The sequence below is a fragment of the Haliotis rufescens genome, unplaced genomic scaffold (genome assembly GCF_023055435.1).
Source record: "Haliotis rufescens isolate VD_foot unplaced genomic scaffold, xgHalRufe1.0.p SCAF_8, whole genome shotgun sequence".
In the NCBI taxonomy this organism is placed as follows: Eukaryota; Metazoa; Mollusca; class Gastropoda; order Lepetellida; family Haliotidae; genus Haliotis; species Haliotis rufescens.
Window position 1 is genome coordinate 29,855,140 of NW_025964372.1, and position 15,936 is coordinate 29,871,075.

Genomic DNA, 15,936 nt, shown 5'->3' on the forward strand with positions numbered 1-15,936 from the left:
TTTTGGCTGGGCTAACAAGTCTATGCATAGTCTAATCAAAATAGCGCACTGAATTCGAAATCCGGTTTGTAAAATGTCGTGCAGATTTCTGTCGATTACAGGATTTGCAAAGCATGTGCACCGCCAACTCGTTGTCAACAGATATTTTCCAAATCTTATCATGTTTTAAATCAAGGTGCTCACGGGATATGATGCATTTCGCGATGTGAGACCCGTTTTATCACAATATGGATCTTGATTATCGATCAGATCATCCTGACTGGGCGCCACCATTTTGTGTGAAGCAAACGCAAGTGATACGAGAGGTGGAATCTGATGGGTTCATATGAGAGGCTTAGAAGGGACATAACTTGTAATAACCACTGGTGGCGCTACGGTCGAGCCCAGGAATTCCAGCCAAGTTCGGCAAGGGTGGAAACTGGACTTTTACAGTCAGTAAACTCCCTTGCCTCAGGAAGATGATTGTTCTCCAGCCGGGTTAAATCTCATAAACAGGGATGTTATAATATCTCTGGGATTTTATATAATATTCCAGGGATTTATCTGTTTATATTGTAACATATGAATGTTTCTCGCTAGAAATTTTAACACAATGTAATGAAATGTAAAATCAAATGACAAATGTTTTCTTTATATTCCTGGGAATCAAACATGCAACCTTCGTATCTAGCCCAGTGAGTGTACCACAAGGCTACAGAGGCGCTTACAAATCACAATACTTTTTAGAATGTCTTTTTGAAGTACCAGTATGCCAGCAACAGATATTTTACGCCCCTTTCCTAAGGTTCAATGGAAAGACTTTTGAAACTTAAAAATGTTGTTTTAAGTTTCTTTTGGTTTTTTTAAGTTAGATAAAACACTTACCCTCTGGTTTTTATGAGATTTTTTACAAAACTGGTTCCCACAGGAGATATGGCTTGGGCGAGATCAAGCAATATCTCAGAGGAAATATACTACAATGAAATTACATCACAATGCTTGCAAACCATTGTGACATCATTGGTTACCATGACACCACAATCCAATGACATCACTCTTCTCACTGCCACTGAAGCTGTAGCTGTACTTTTTACACTCTAGGGCCCCGTTCCTCAAAGCAATCGTAGCGCTAAGGTGATCGTAAGTCCCATATTTGAACATAGGCTTACGATCACTGTGGCGCTAAGATCGCTTTGAGGAATGAGGCCCAGACCCTGGTTATTACGTTGCACGAACAGAAAAAGGTTGTAGTATTACTTTGGATGATAAATAGAATCTTGTTTTCCAAGCTCAAATATATCAAAATATCCCTAGGAAATTTCATCATTTCGTCTTTGATATATTTAAGGATCTCGGGTGAAATCTCTATGTATCGGGCATTCAGTGACGCAAACAAATGACCTTTGACTTCCAAGTAACATGCGATGCATCTTATCAATAACATAAAACGGTCATAGTACTTTCACTATCTATGATATCTGTCGTTTTATATTTCTCTTTTTCAAAACCATCAAAGATGAGGTAGTTGGGCAATTAAAAAATATATTTTAAACTCTTTTGTTCGATTTTGAGATTGTGGCTCTTGGCTCTGGTCTAATCTGTCACCCAGACGCTTGGGAATAAATAAGAAAAATGAATCCAGCTTAAGTCTAGAATGATTTGGCAAGTCTAGATTACCTCACCTCCTATAATTAAGCATTGTTCTGCATTCCATTTGGATTTTATTTTGTAGAAACAAACAAGTTTGGAAAACAAATCACCGCTGTGTACATTTTCTGATTTGCCCGTGTTTAGCACAAATCAGGAAATGTAAATACATATTTGTGTAAGATGGAGACATTGAAAACACATATTACTTGAATCCTGGGTAAGGGCTGATGAAACATATACAGTGGCCCTGATCTAGGATATATCATGAAAGTTGTTGCATGAAGGTCTATACAGCTGATAAGGGTACACCCTTTCATAAAACCAAAGGAAAATATACTATTTCACTAATTCAGGGCTGGTAAGAAACACAGTGTGGCCCTAAATGAGCCCATTCACATGTTTGATGATAAAGACATCTTAATGACAGGGACAGAAACATAAGGCTATTACGGAAAGCTATTGGTGTATATTGAAGTTGTTCAATCCATTTAGGATTGTGTGGTGTGAATTAGGGCTGGGAAGGGTAACTCGGATACTCGGGTCGGGTGGGTCCTGAGTAGGACCCGGGTACCCGGACCCGTGGTTAGTCACGTGATATATTGTTTAATGACAAAATTGATTTAAACTCTGTGGTTACACTATAAGTCACTAATGTTCCCATTTCTTTCTGACAATGCACCCATTCCTTCTGACTTTTATATGTTTGAATAAAGATAAAACTTCATGCAGTAACCTTCAGTGTATACATGACCGGATCCTTTTACACATGTATCTCAGTACAATTTACCAGGGCTACAGTCAAACTTTCCCAAATCGGACGTTTTGTACCCATCTCTAAATATCTACAGCGGGTACCCGGGTAGGGTCGGGTAATAGGGTGGTGGGTACCCGGGTGGTACATTTGGACTCGTCCCAGCCCTAGTGTGAATTGTTCAATCCAGTCAGGATTGCACTTATTTAGGCACTTCGTTTCATGATTGTACTACAACTTGTAACAAAACACTGACACTCTCACACTCGCCAGGAAATATAACAGTTTCACATACAAAATATTATCAAATTCACAGAAATAAATGCTTGAGCAGAACCAACTGGCCCAAGAAATCAACTTGTACATGACAAATGATAAAAAAAAGGTTAACTCTCAGACAAAACATTTCCTCAAAAATCAAACGATACAAACTGAGAACATAACTTGTACAATAACAACAAAGATATTGGCCAAACCTATTCTGACATGACAATGAGCAATGGATGCCGACACAGACCCCAAGCACCCAACTTAGATCACAGTAATTCTATAGTCTCTACAACATTCTTCACATTCTCATATCAACAAAATAACAACCACCACAACAAATACTAGTATTTGTACAGTGTAGCAGAAGTTTTGAAGCAAACATGTTTTAAAATCATCCATAGGGATTAGCAAATATTACATCCCTGCACCTGAGGACAATTTCCTCTACAGTAAGACAAATTAATTCCTGGACTGCACTTATGCTTTCATTCATAGATGCCACATATAATGACAAAATATTTCCGGGAATCGGAATATCGGTGAAATTATTTTCAGTGGATCTAACTGAGCATCAAAAGTTTCGCATAATGCTGATTGGCTGGTTCATGCCAACTGTTTAAATGTTTGAATAATGGCACAGTCTTTAGCAACAAGATGTCATCCATGAAGAGTTGTCAATACTTGTTCATGACGGATCGGGTGATTTTATGTGAAGTTGTTCCAACAAAAACTGTTCAGCCGACATCTTCACATTAAGTGGGGAAACCTATAGTTATTTACATTATTTCCGTAAAAAGAAGATAAAATACTATATACTACTGAAAAGAAGTTAAGAACCACGCAAGTCTTTGACATTTTGCAGTAGGATATATTGAATAACATAAATTTTACAGGTTATCTGCCCTTGTGAAATAATGTTGAAAAGTCCCTGCCTTACACAATGTTAGAAAACAAAACAATTCTGTGTTAGGCGTCGAGGCGCTAAAAAAATGAATGTTGCAATTCAGCATGTGGATTAATATATTAGGCAAATAAAAATGATTCACACTTGTCTGGTGAACATTTTGGAAATATATTAACCCATCTGTTTAGTTTAAGTGTGAAAATTGTTTCTGTTTCTATGATGCTAACGACAGTGTGTATGAGGGAGAAGGAATGGTGGCTGTCTATAATGGCTTGTTGACTCCGAGCTTCTGCATGGCCGCCTCACACGGCTTCATGATGTCCTGCAATAACAACCAACATGAAGTTCACATATACACTAACTCTGTGAGGGCTTTTCTAAAACTTTAAGGCCAAACCAATTTGTTTTCTTGTTTTACAAACAAGTCCACCCCTTAATTCTAAAAAACATAATACTGTATTGTCGTAAGTGCTGCGCTAGTATAATCACCCCAAAGGCACCGTTCCACAAAGCGGTCTTAGCGCTACGACTATTGTAAGCCAGTGTGGGAGTTACGATCACCTTAGTGCTAAGATGGCTTTGTGGAACGGGGTCCTGATCAACTTCTAGATCTATCTATAAGTTATTTTTAACAGTGCCCACTACAAAGACCGAAATTTACATTACAGAAAATATTTAATTGTGTATTTTACATAATGTTTTACAGAAAAAAAGAGCTCTGGCTTGTAGAAGGTATATATTAGTTGCCTAGTAACTATTATAAAAAAATGTTTCATTGATGTTGGAACCAAGTTTGTTCCCTACTGCTTGACCTCTGATAACAAATGTAACATGTGAATGGCATTAATTAAAGTCCCCTTTTTGTCAAATTACTAACAAGAAATAAAATTGATCTGGCCTCATTGATATAGCGTTGATCATAATTAAAGATATAGTCTTGGAATCATTATCCCAATGTTATTTTTATGTGTAAAGTACATGTGTTTTATTTCTCACAGCTACAGTTTGAGCTATTTATAAAAAAAACCCAAATAAACAGGATTTTTAATTTAACAGTACTCAAGACAAAGTAAATTAGCATGCCCAATTCTAATTTCGGGTCTCTTTTTCAATTAATGATACATGTAAGACTTTACTTTAGGTTCATAATCATATGATTGTATTGCTATAACACAAAGTGTACCACAAATGAATCGGAATAACACATTTTATGATAGAAATCAAATATATCAGAACTTTACAGAGATTTAATATAAAATTCATCTGGAACAATGTATCATCCAATGTTTGTTCTGAACAATCACCAACAGTGTTGACCTTGAGTATATTATCATAATGAATAATACATGACAACCATTGCCATAGCAACTGGCCTTACAAGTGCACATCTTACCCTGTTGTCCCGGAAACGTTTGTGAGTGGGGAGCAGTATGTGGGATCCCACCGCTAGGTGGTGCATTTCAGCGTTCATGTCATCTACAGTGTGACAAACAGAGGCAAGGATAGAGACACGCCACACACACCACACACACAGTGCAGTAAGCCAGAACTCTCATCTTCCCACACGAGGGAACTGTGGACCTACTGAAGATGCTCACCACTACCCAGGAGGAAGAACAAACACCCATAATTATCCAGTGTATAATATCCCCATTCTATTATAATCAACACCCTGGACCCACCACAGTGTGACACAATGCACAATGCTAAAAATAGCAGTCCAATCAAATTGCTCTGTTCTTTCATGTTTGACACAATGAGCAAAATCACAATTTTCTACAATTTTGAATATGTGTGTGTGTGTGTGTGTGTGTGTGTGTGTGTGTGTGTGTGTGTGTGTGTGTGTGTGTGTGTGTGTGTGTGTGTGTGTGTGTGTGTGTGTGTGTGTGTGTATGTGTATGTATATTTAGAAACAGTAAACTTTTTTGATAAAATATATTTAGTGCTTGTAATGCATGTTCCCGAGGTATGACCATCCACTAGCCTTTTTATCAAAGTCTTGTTTCCACGGAGATTAGACTTTTTACAGGCTAGTGGACACACTTGTCTCGGACAAATGCTTGTAATGAGGCTGTAATTTTGAATGCGGATCTACGCCGAACTCTCGTCCAGAAGCAGCATGTTAATTAGTTGTTGACTTAAAGCTCACGAGCAAGAGGAATGCTGTGCAAAGTTAATGATAAGAGAGATGAGAATGGGGACGTTACCCTCAAATGAGTCCAGGGTAATTATTTAACTCTAAGTGAAATCAGCTGATAATATTGACAGATCTTGTTCTAACTACTGAACATTCCATAAGGTTCCATGTACCCCTAAATATGAAAGATAAGAGTTCTGGCTTGTTGAATCAGTTGTTGATGTCACATAACAGCTGTTGCTCAGCACAGCGGCTGTTGCTGATGCTAGGATCACAAGTCCATGATGATCAGCTTTCAGTTATTGACGACGAAACAGATTTAAAGTTATTGACTATCAATGATGAACATTTTACGAAAATATAGTCCTTTGAGAAATGCTTCAATGTGAGTGATCAATATAATATCTTAGTGATATTCCTTAGCTTTTCAACTTTCTTTGTGATGTTCTGAAATTTGAATGATTTGTCAAAGCTGTAAAGACATTTACATCTGCCTACATACAGTAGTTATGTGAGCAGGTCACAATACATGCAGTACCTGAGTTATGTGAGGAAATGTTAGTGCAAAGACATGCAAGCATCAATACACACAGGTGTCATATAAAGCCAGGTCACTGTGACCCAGAAAATGTCACAGTGACCCAGATGATATCATAGTTACCCTGACAATATCAGAGTAACCCTAGCTTCCAAGACGATATCAGTTACCCTGATGATATCATAGTAAGCCTGACAGTATCAGAGTAACCCTAGCTTCCAAGACGATATCAGTTACCCTGATGATATCATAGTTACCATGACGATATCAATGACCCAGACTATATCACAGTTACCCAAACGATATCAGAGTTACCCAGATGGTATCGTAGTTAGCCTGACAATATCAGAGTTACCATGACGATATCACAATGACCTAGACAATGTAACAGTGACCCCAATACGACCTAAATACCACGCTCAACCAGATATCATCATGACATCACACTTACAGATCTCATATTAACCCTAGTAATACATGTCCCTTTTGATAACATATTGCTCAGCACTGCATCACAACGATCAAGAAGAGTATCACAATGATATCAGCGCCCATGAAGATATCATGCCCCAATTACATCCCATGACTAAGATGATATCACAGTGCCAGTGCAATGAGTAAGTCCAAAGAGGCTGGTAATGTGGTGGAGGCATATCATACAAGAGTAATCTCCCCTGAATGATGTCTGTCTATGAAGTGGAGGTAAGAGTATCCTGGTATTGACTTGAAGTAAAATTGGGTCAAAGCTGGGCCGTCATTAACCGAAACTAGGACAATAAAACTTGCCGGTAGTATTATGTTAAAAAATGTCTCAACATGCCATAAATCAAATTGAGGGCGATGGAGTAGCCTAGTGGTTAAAGCAAAGGCCCGGGTTCGATTCCCGACATGGGTACAATGTGTGAAGCCCATTACTGGTTTCCCCGACGTGACAATGCTGGAACATTGATAAAAGCGGTGTAAAATTATACCCTCTCACTCATAAATTGAATTGTCAACCATTCTTCAAAACAATATCAAGAAGACAATGATTGTAGGTCAGAAATATCCTGCAGGATAGCTTGGCATAATGGAGCCATGTCCTGATATAATAACTTACATTCATTAATGATGATATTGCCTTTTGTAATCTGGTCACTGAGTGAGTGACTCTTTACACAGCATTAAGTAATACGATTCCAGCAATAGTCGGGATGACTAGAATTAGTTTCACACATTGTACCCTTATCAGGGATCAAACCCAGTTCTAGGCGTGATGAGAGAATGCTGCAACCACTGTGCTACCCAGAAATTTGGTCTGAAGGAAAAGCTTTGAGGTTGACTGAGTAACATGACTGTCACATGTCACATTCTTCTAAAACCTGATATTTTTCAGAGACTAATTTTTTGTATGTTTAATATACAAATATCCTCATTCAATCAAAGGGACTTCTTCAACAAAGGCGATAACGTTGCTTCCTGACCCCACGACACCACGAGCCTCGTCAAACAGAGCCGCAAGTCACAACACACCCGTCCACACCGATCAACTTATACCTGTCTCACCTCATTCTTATTAAACTTCAACTGAATCTCTTTTATGAGTGCAGGTACTTTGAAGCTCAATAAATCCTTACAAATATCATCTAAAAGAAAACATGATGAAACATTACAAGCTCTTGATTCGGAGAAACACAGCAGCTGTTAGTTCACCTTTAAATTCAAAGGAAGAATTTCCATGTTGTAACAATAACACGAAAGTAAAAATAACAATCAAGTTGCATGTTCAACACTTTCAACATGAATTTAAACAGTAAAAGACGTGTTCCATTGACATTTAGTAGTTGAAAGAACATGAAGACATGAAACTTGTATACACCCCCGAAACTTGTTACACACAAACATCAATTAATAAAGAACTTGATACCCATATGATAATAAAAGTTGCATGTCTTCATTTCTCAAAATAGTCTTGGTTTTCATTCAATCTGAAATATTTCCTGACCAAGTAAATAGATGTCAGATTCTCAAGGGAGGTTTTGCCTGGTAAAGGTATCGACCAGTTTATATTCAAGGGGTGGGTGTGGCAGAATTATTTAAAAACAAAACAAATTTGTACCAAAGAATACTGGAAAATGTAGAAAATGATAATTGATTTGACTTCTCATTTCAGAAAGAAAATACTGTACCGGTAACTGAAAAAATATTCTATCACGCACAAAAATGCTAGCCCCCCCCCCGAATATTAATGGTTCATCCCTGATATGCAGTCATAGTATGCGACAACAGACAATGTTCAGTGTCAACCATCAAGCAAAGGAGCCCAGTCTTCTTATACATGGAAATCAAACAATTATCTTTTACTTGAATAAAGGCCAAAATAAATATGTTATGAATATTATAACAAAAAAGACATTGATATTTACCATATTCTGTGAGTTCCATGATGAGAGTGACAATAGATTCCACAACATCGGCGTTGTCCTTGTGCAGCTCATACGCCCTCATGATGACGGGGATGCCGTCCTTACTCTCTGCTGCCTCACTCCCCCCCTCGCTTGTCAGTACTCGGTATGCACACTCCTCTGTAACATCAGATGTGGGACGTTTCATCATGGGGGCCATGTCTCATCAATGGTGTGTGACTACTATAGCTTGACCAGAAATTATTTTTTTTACCATTTTGGCCATCAGTTTTTACCATATCAAAGGTGTATGTAGAACCTATTCTGTCTTTAGGGGGCTACTGTTAGTACTACTGTTAGTACAAATGCTGCTACTACTGGTACTGCTGCAACCTCTACTACTACTCCAAGTACTACTAGTGAGTGAGTGAGTGAGTGAGTGAGTGAGTGAGTGAGTGAGTGAGTGAGTGAGTGAGTGAGTGAGTGAGTGAGTGAGTGAGTGAGTGAGTGAGTGAGTGAGTGAGTATGGTTTTACGCCGCTTTTAGCAATATTCCAGCGATATCACGGCGGGGGACACCAGAAATGGGCTTCACACATTGTACCCATGTCGGGAATCGAACCCGGGTCTTCGGCGTGACGAGCGAACGCTTTAAACACTCGGCTACCCGACCGCCCCAAGTACTACTAGTTGCAGTAGCAGCAAGAGGGTGAAAGAGGGTGTGTCTCATGACATACATGTAACCTGTTTATACTGACCATCTGGTTCCACCAGTCCAGACAGTGCCATGCAGGCGTTCTTCACCACTTTGGCGCTCTTGTCGTGTGTTTCTATTGCACTGAGAAGTAGGCCCACAGTGTCCAGGTCATTCACAACGTCAAAACTCTTTTCTGAAACATATGAAGTACACAGGTGATGCTTTTTCTAAATTGGTTTCAGGTATCATTGGCTCTCAAAAAAAGGAAACTTTGTCGGAGGGTGACCTAAACATTGCTGATAAGCGAAGTTTTAGTGAAACAGCAAACTAATACATTCACCACAGGGAAAGACATAGACATAAGATTATAAGGCATGAGACTGGCTGCACAAATACATCACAAAACAGAAATTTGTCCCATGCAATGCACTATTCCTATGTTTCGAAAACAATGTTAAGAGCATCCTTCTATTAAAGGGACAGCATGTCGACGGTGTGTAATATTTTCCGAGTGTGACGTCACATGTCCGATTCAATTCTCAAACCAAAACAATAGAGCTCCACACAGCGAAGCCAAAGACCCAAGCACTGTGCAGAGTAAACTGGCTTCAGTCATGTTTATATTAGAGGCAAACTGAAGAAAAAGGTTGTGTGTTTTTCTTACGGCTGAGTTACAAAATACTAATTGCCAGTTTGATTAGATTACAAGCCAGTGTTTATAAAAGCCTAGGTGTAGGGCTGGGACGAGTCCAAATTTACTACCCGGGTACCCACCTCCCTATTACCTGACCCTACCCGGGTACCCGCTGTAGGTCTCAAGAGATAGGTAAAACATGTCCGATTGGGAATAGATTGACCGTACTCCTGTCAAAATAAATTAAGATACACGTATAAACCGATCTGGTCATGCATACACTGAAGTTTACTGATGTTTTATCATTATACAAACATATAAAGTCAGAAGGAATGTGTGCAAAGTCAGAAAGAAATAGTGTAACCATAGTGTTCTAGATAATTTTTGCCATTAAACAATTATATAATCACATGACTAACCACGGGTCCGGGTAGTTCTGTGGGTACCCGGGTCCTACTCAGTACCCACCCGACCCGGGTACCCGAGTTACCCGAGTTACCCGGCCCAGCCCTACCTAGGTGACAATATAAATATAGCCTCCGTGGTATGAAGCCAATCACTCTCCTACCAAGAGTCTCTTGTGGTCAGCCAAGTTCCTCTGTCACATCGTCAAATCTTACACAGTCCATTCATGTCTTAAAGTTTCAATTTGGACAAGTCAACACATTTAGATAAACATAACATTCATTGAGAAAATATCCTAAAAAGTGGAAAACTATTGTAATATACATATTTATCCTCCATGTAATTATTCTGTCATCCCAGCCCTACGGAGATCAAGCGATACGGTCACTTCGATGTGTAAAGCTGTATTGTCATGCACCTCACTGTCGCAGTTGTAGTAGTATATCTATATAATCATGCAATACAATATGTAAAGCGCACAAACAGTCTTGTATTAGGTCCGTCGGTTCTTGTTTCAGAAGAAGTATGTTTGTTTACAAACGGGATAAAAGTCTTGTCATGTGATAAGGCTGGGGTCACTAGAGTAGAAAACTTCTCTTGTGGGGTAAGGCAAGCAGAGCCAAGTAAGCTTGGGGGTTATCAGCTATTGTTTGCAAACACTACTTCAGAACGGTCAACATCCTGTCCAGTTGAGGCCAAATTTTCAGTTGTCTGCATGCTGCATGTGGTCTTTCTCTGACCCACTGTCTTAAACCAGGACTGCTTTATTGTTTCACTATAAGGGACCCGTATGTGTTCTTATTCTTTCTGGTATTTCTTGGATTTAGATAGCTCATACCTTAGTTAAAACACTCCTTGGTTATAAATGTTAAAATCTTTTCCCCCATTCAAGGTTTTACATTTTCAACCAAAACTTCGGAGTCAGTTTTAACTAGGACTTCTACTAGGGGGGAAGGGCACATCCAGCATTTTTAAAAGGGGGTTCCAACATATAACAAACCTCCCTCAGAAAGTTCTACAGCCTACAACATACATTTGGTTTTCAAAAGGGATCTGCCTAGGGGGAGAATACAATGCTTACTTCAAAAGCTGTATTAACAATGAGTGAATGGGTGCCACTATGAAATGTATTGAAGCTGAGAGTTTAATCGTGGGAAGAAGCGCAAAGCGACTCAGTCATGGCAGTTCAACATTTACACTGACTGATTTCTTTGCCCTCCTCAACTCACCATCCAAACAGAGAGAGAAGAGGGCCGCACATGCAGCATCTGCCACCTCCTGCGACGCAGGATGTGTCTTCATCGCCGAGCATATCGTCTCAAGAGCTTGACTGTCGTACGCTGTCTGCAAGTTATTTTCTGAAGAGCAAGATATAAATACATGTAGTCACCTGACTGGACTATTTGTAACATTGGATGAAAAAGATCATTAAAAAACTGTTAAAAGGTTAAGAAGATTATGAAAACACATAACAGAAGTTGAGATATGGTCGAACAATGATACACAGTAATAACATAACCTACTTGTGGACCAGATTGACAATACATGGCAATATTGTTAAAAGTCATAGCATTCCATTCCATGGTTTAGGAGATATCATGTACACAAAGTTTCAGCTTAAAAAAGGAAATAAAATTAAGATCAGATGAAATAGAAGGGTAACAAAGTAAATAAACATTAAGCCCCACATAAGCACAGTATATACTGAACCAAAAAAGTTGAATATTTTTTAATAATAATAAAAAAAATATTTATGATCCCTAACTTGTTTTGTTTAGCATATGTTCTGCTTGTTACATAGTGTCCCACCATTGACTGTGAGACTCCAGATGGCGCTGCAACAGGTGGCACACAGCTCGGGGTTCTGTAGATGGGTCCTCATGGCACACAGTATCTGAGCTATACCGCCCAAACTGCCGATCAGCTCGCCTGCCCTATCTGAATGGAAACAAGGCATGTAGCCGTCATATTCAAGGTGTACTGACCAATACTCCTACAGCTGCTTCATGAAGTCTCCGTGGACTGTTCTACCATGACTGAAAATGTGCTGTTTTAACTTCAACTGTTCTATCATGACTGAAACTTTCTATTATCTTTGAAACTGTTTTATCATGACTGGGACTGTTTTATCATGACTGGGACTGTTTTATCATGACTGGGACCGTTTTATCATGACTGGGACTGTTTTATCATGACCGGGACCGTTTTATCATGACTGGGACTGTTTTATCATGACTGGGACCGTTTTATCATGACTGGGACTGTTTTATCAATGGACGTGCTGGACGTTTTCAGTGGAAAACTATTTGTCTGACTGTCTGCATGCTACTACTTACTGTCTGCTGACAACGCCATGAGTATAGCTGCTGCAGTTTGCTGCAACTCCGAACAGCTTGGGTGAGTCTACAACATACACAACACAAACTCAAACATAGGTCACCATCAACAAATCTTACAGTATTACACTGCTTGGAACAGGACCAACTTCATTATTATTTGGAGCTGATTGACAAAGGATAATAACTCTGGTGAAACCAGGATTCAACCACATGACCAGCAGATCCTGACAAGGCTAAGGGACACAACTCTCAATAGTTAAATGTAGCGCCTATTACCATCATTGGGCTACCTGTGCCTTCCACCTGAGCCTGACCACCTGACACAACAAGCACCTGTCAGGTCATAGCTCAGGTGAGTGATTACTCGCTGACTTTTTTGTTTGATGTTTAATGCCTCGCTCATCAATATTCCAGCTATATGCCGGTAGCCTGTAAATTATCAAGTCTGGACCAGACTATCCAGTCATCGATATTGTGAGCAGCGATCCACACACAATCACGTCACCAGACTGGACCAGATGAACCAGTGATTGATATTATGAGAAACATGCTAAGGTGTTGGAGCAGGTCACACACAGTTAACCAAGGTCACAGAGTCCAACAATCTGATCCATTTTGTTACCTCTTATGAGTGAGTGAGTGAGTGATTGGGTGGGTGGGTGGGTGGGTGAGTGAGTGAGTGAGTGAGTGAGTGAGTGAGTGAGTGAGTGAGTGAGTGAGTGAGTGAGTGAGTGAGTGAGGGAGTGAGGGAGGGAGTGAGGTGTGGGAACCGCCCCTCGCCTCTTATGACAATTTTAAGCATATAGGTCACTTGGATCCAGGTGTCAGCCAGAATCTCTCGGAATATTGAACCGTCATGGATACTCCTGCTTACCTTCATGGCGAGGATAATGACAGAGATGATTTCAGATGTGAACAGAACATCCCCAGTCTGAGCTGCAACAGGGAAACAGGTGCTTGAATCATGAACAATCATCAACAGTCATCAACACTCAACAACACTCAGCATTTACCAGAACAGGTAGCAATGCATTGTTTTCAACTTACATCGTCAGACTAATCAATATACATGTTTTTAGGATTCTTATCCCCAAGATAACTGAAGTCAGGACGGAAAAATGAAAATAAGTATCTCTTTTAAAATTATAAATGAAATAAATGACTAACTTTATTACTGCATTGTGCCTACTACAATATTTTCTCAGCATGACACACACCCATCTTGGGTTAGCATCTGCCAACCTTTGACTTCAGGTAATGTTTTAGCTTAAGCGATTGTGAGAGAACCAACAGAACAAAAAATCAATGTAGTGTACATTTGGAGATAAAAACTAACTTGATATGATAACTGATTTCTGTTTTTGGTAATAATGGCTAAAAAGTAACAGGCAGGTCTGTAAAATAAATAATTAAACTGGTCAAGCCAAAGATGTTGATTGTTTAATTACTATAAATTAATCTTAATTAGGTTAAGTTAGCTTTGGGTTTTTTTCACCTTTGTGTAACAACTGCAAGAGCAAAATAAATGTTTTGTTTGTTCAAATGGGACTCTTTTTTTAGAAAAACAATTGTTTTGGAAACAAAACAATTGGTGCATTCATTCTGTTTCGCAAGAATAGTTGATATTTTGCACAATTATACGTTATGTTTTGATTCAGGCATTCCAGAATTCTTTGTAGAATTATTGTTTCCTGAACTCTGCAACAGTAAATACCAGTAAACAAAATTGATGTATTAGTTCTACTGGAAATGGTTAAAAAACATAGTCTAGCTGCTACAAGATTGATATATATTCTATAAAAAAGCAAATTTGTGAGGTGGAGACTAAATCTGCTTAGGACATGATAAATGTAATGAAAATGAACTGAAGTAGAAGACAGTGACATTCGTTACTTACATGCATACCACTTCATACATACGTACTTCTTTAGCAAAAATGAAGAAAACACCAGACAAGTTCTTCACAAAAGCTACTATGGGATACTGTTAATTGTTATCAAGAGACTTATCTAACTTTTTCATTCAAATTGGGAAATTTTACTGTCATTTGCTGCAGACTTGGGGCCGAATATCAGCCTCTGAGCAGGTCTAGATAAATCCCTGAAGTCATTATAACTTTTCCAAACACACCACTCTGATAATAACCATTGCCCTTAGTACAGTGAAACCCTTCAAATCCGGATTGTATCCTTCCCAGTAAATACAAATTACTGGATCAACATTCACTGGGACATAGCAGTGTCCCTTTATTTAAATACATGAAATACCATCACAGAGTAATGTCCCTTTACATATATTATTACAGAGTAATGTCCAATTGAACGTATACCCATTAGAGAGTAACGTCCCTTTGTCCATATACCAGTCCAGAGTAATGTCCCATTGAACATATACCCATTACAGAGTAACGTCCCCTTGTACATATAACCACAAGCTCCTTCCCAGCGCGTGACACCTTCGTTACACTCTCGGTAACATCGCTGCCACCAGTGTGGGCGCGGCCATTACAAGAATCTTGAAATTTGCCCTCCAACCCCATATTAAGTAACGTTTATACTTTTGTTTATGTCTTTGGGAATGCCATCATATTTCAATTTGAAAAGTTTTACGACTGACCATGTTTTCCAGATGAATTTACTTTGTTGTTTTGATAATCAAATTGGTTCGAGATTGCAGACAAACGGAAAATCAACCAACTTCTCCCTTACATTCTTACTATATCAATAACACGATAGTTTTAATGAAACAGAAATTCAAATTGACAAACGAAGCAAGTAATTTAGCAGAGATAAGTGTATTCGGCGTCACGACAGTCGTCACTTGTTTGTAAACATAACGGTCCTTCGGTTGCGAGTTCAACTCCAAGCATGGTTGTGGCCACCTATTCACAGTGGGGAGTTTTGACTGGTGGCAGCGATAGTATAGAGCGCTCCGCGAACGGACTAACGCTGTGAGGAGCTTGATATAACCATTACAGAGTAACGTCCCTTTGTCCAGACATACAAGACAGTAATCAGGAAGGCAGGTTTCAGTAAAAACAGGGTCCAGACTAACAGGGTTTCACTGTATGTGAAAATTATTAATATTAATAAACAAATATTTATTTTATTCAGGGTCTTTTACATCAAGTACCAACTTCTAAAAATGCCAAACAGTACATTAAATGCTATGGATATGGAGATAAATCCACATTTTTCAACTATTTTTTATGTAAAGACTAAAGTATACCAATGTAAAAGCAATGTTATA

General features: G+C 38.9%; 1 protein-coding gene across 4 annotated transcripts in view; it reads right to left on the bottom strand.

Annotated features, from left to right (window-relative positions):
• Positions 1 to 517: 517 nt before the first annotated feature.
• Positions 518 to 15,936, bottom strand: part of LOC124145555 (serine/threonine kinase-like domain-containing protein STKLD1) — a 37,666-nt gene continuing 22,247 nt past the window's right edge. For 2 of the 4 annotated variants that reach the window (XM_046515374.2, XM_046515372.2), the window contains 8 exons: positions 13,562 to 13,623; positions 12,685 to 12,751; positions 12,158 to 12,286; positions 11,578 to 11,706; positions 9,371 to 9,502; positions 8,635 to 8,793; positions 4,948 to 5,030; positions 518 to 3,876 (listed from right to left, as the gene is read on the bottom strand). In XM_046515374.2, coding sequence (XP_046371330.2) covers positions 3,817 to 3,876; positions 4,948 to 5,030; positions 8,635 to 8,793; positions 9,371 to 9,502; positions 11,578 to 11,706; positions 12,158 to 12,286; positions 12,685 to 12,751; positions 13,562 to 13,623 — 821 coding nt within the window. In that variant the 3' untranslated portion in view covers positions 518 to 3,816. Of the gene's footprint in view, positions 3,877 to 4,947; positions 5,031 to 7,774; positions 7,855 to 8,634; positions 8,794 to 9,370; positions 9,503 to 11,577; positions 11,707 to 12,157; positions 12,287 to 12,684; positions 12,752 to 13,561; positions 13,624 to 15,936 lie in introns of all 4 variants that reach the window. The other 2 variants (XR_006862568.2, XM_046515373.2) reach the window with 2 other exon arrangements.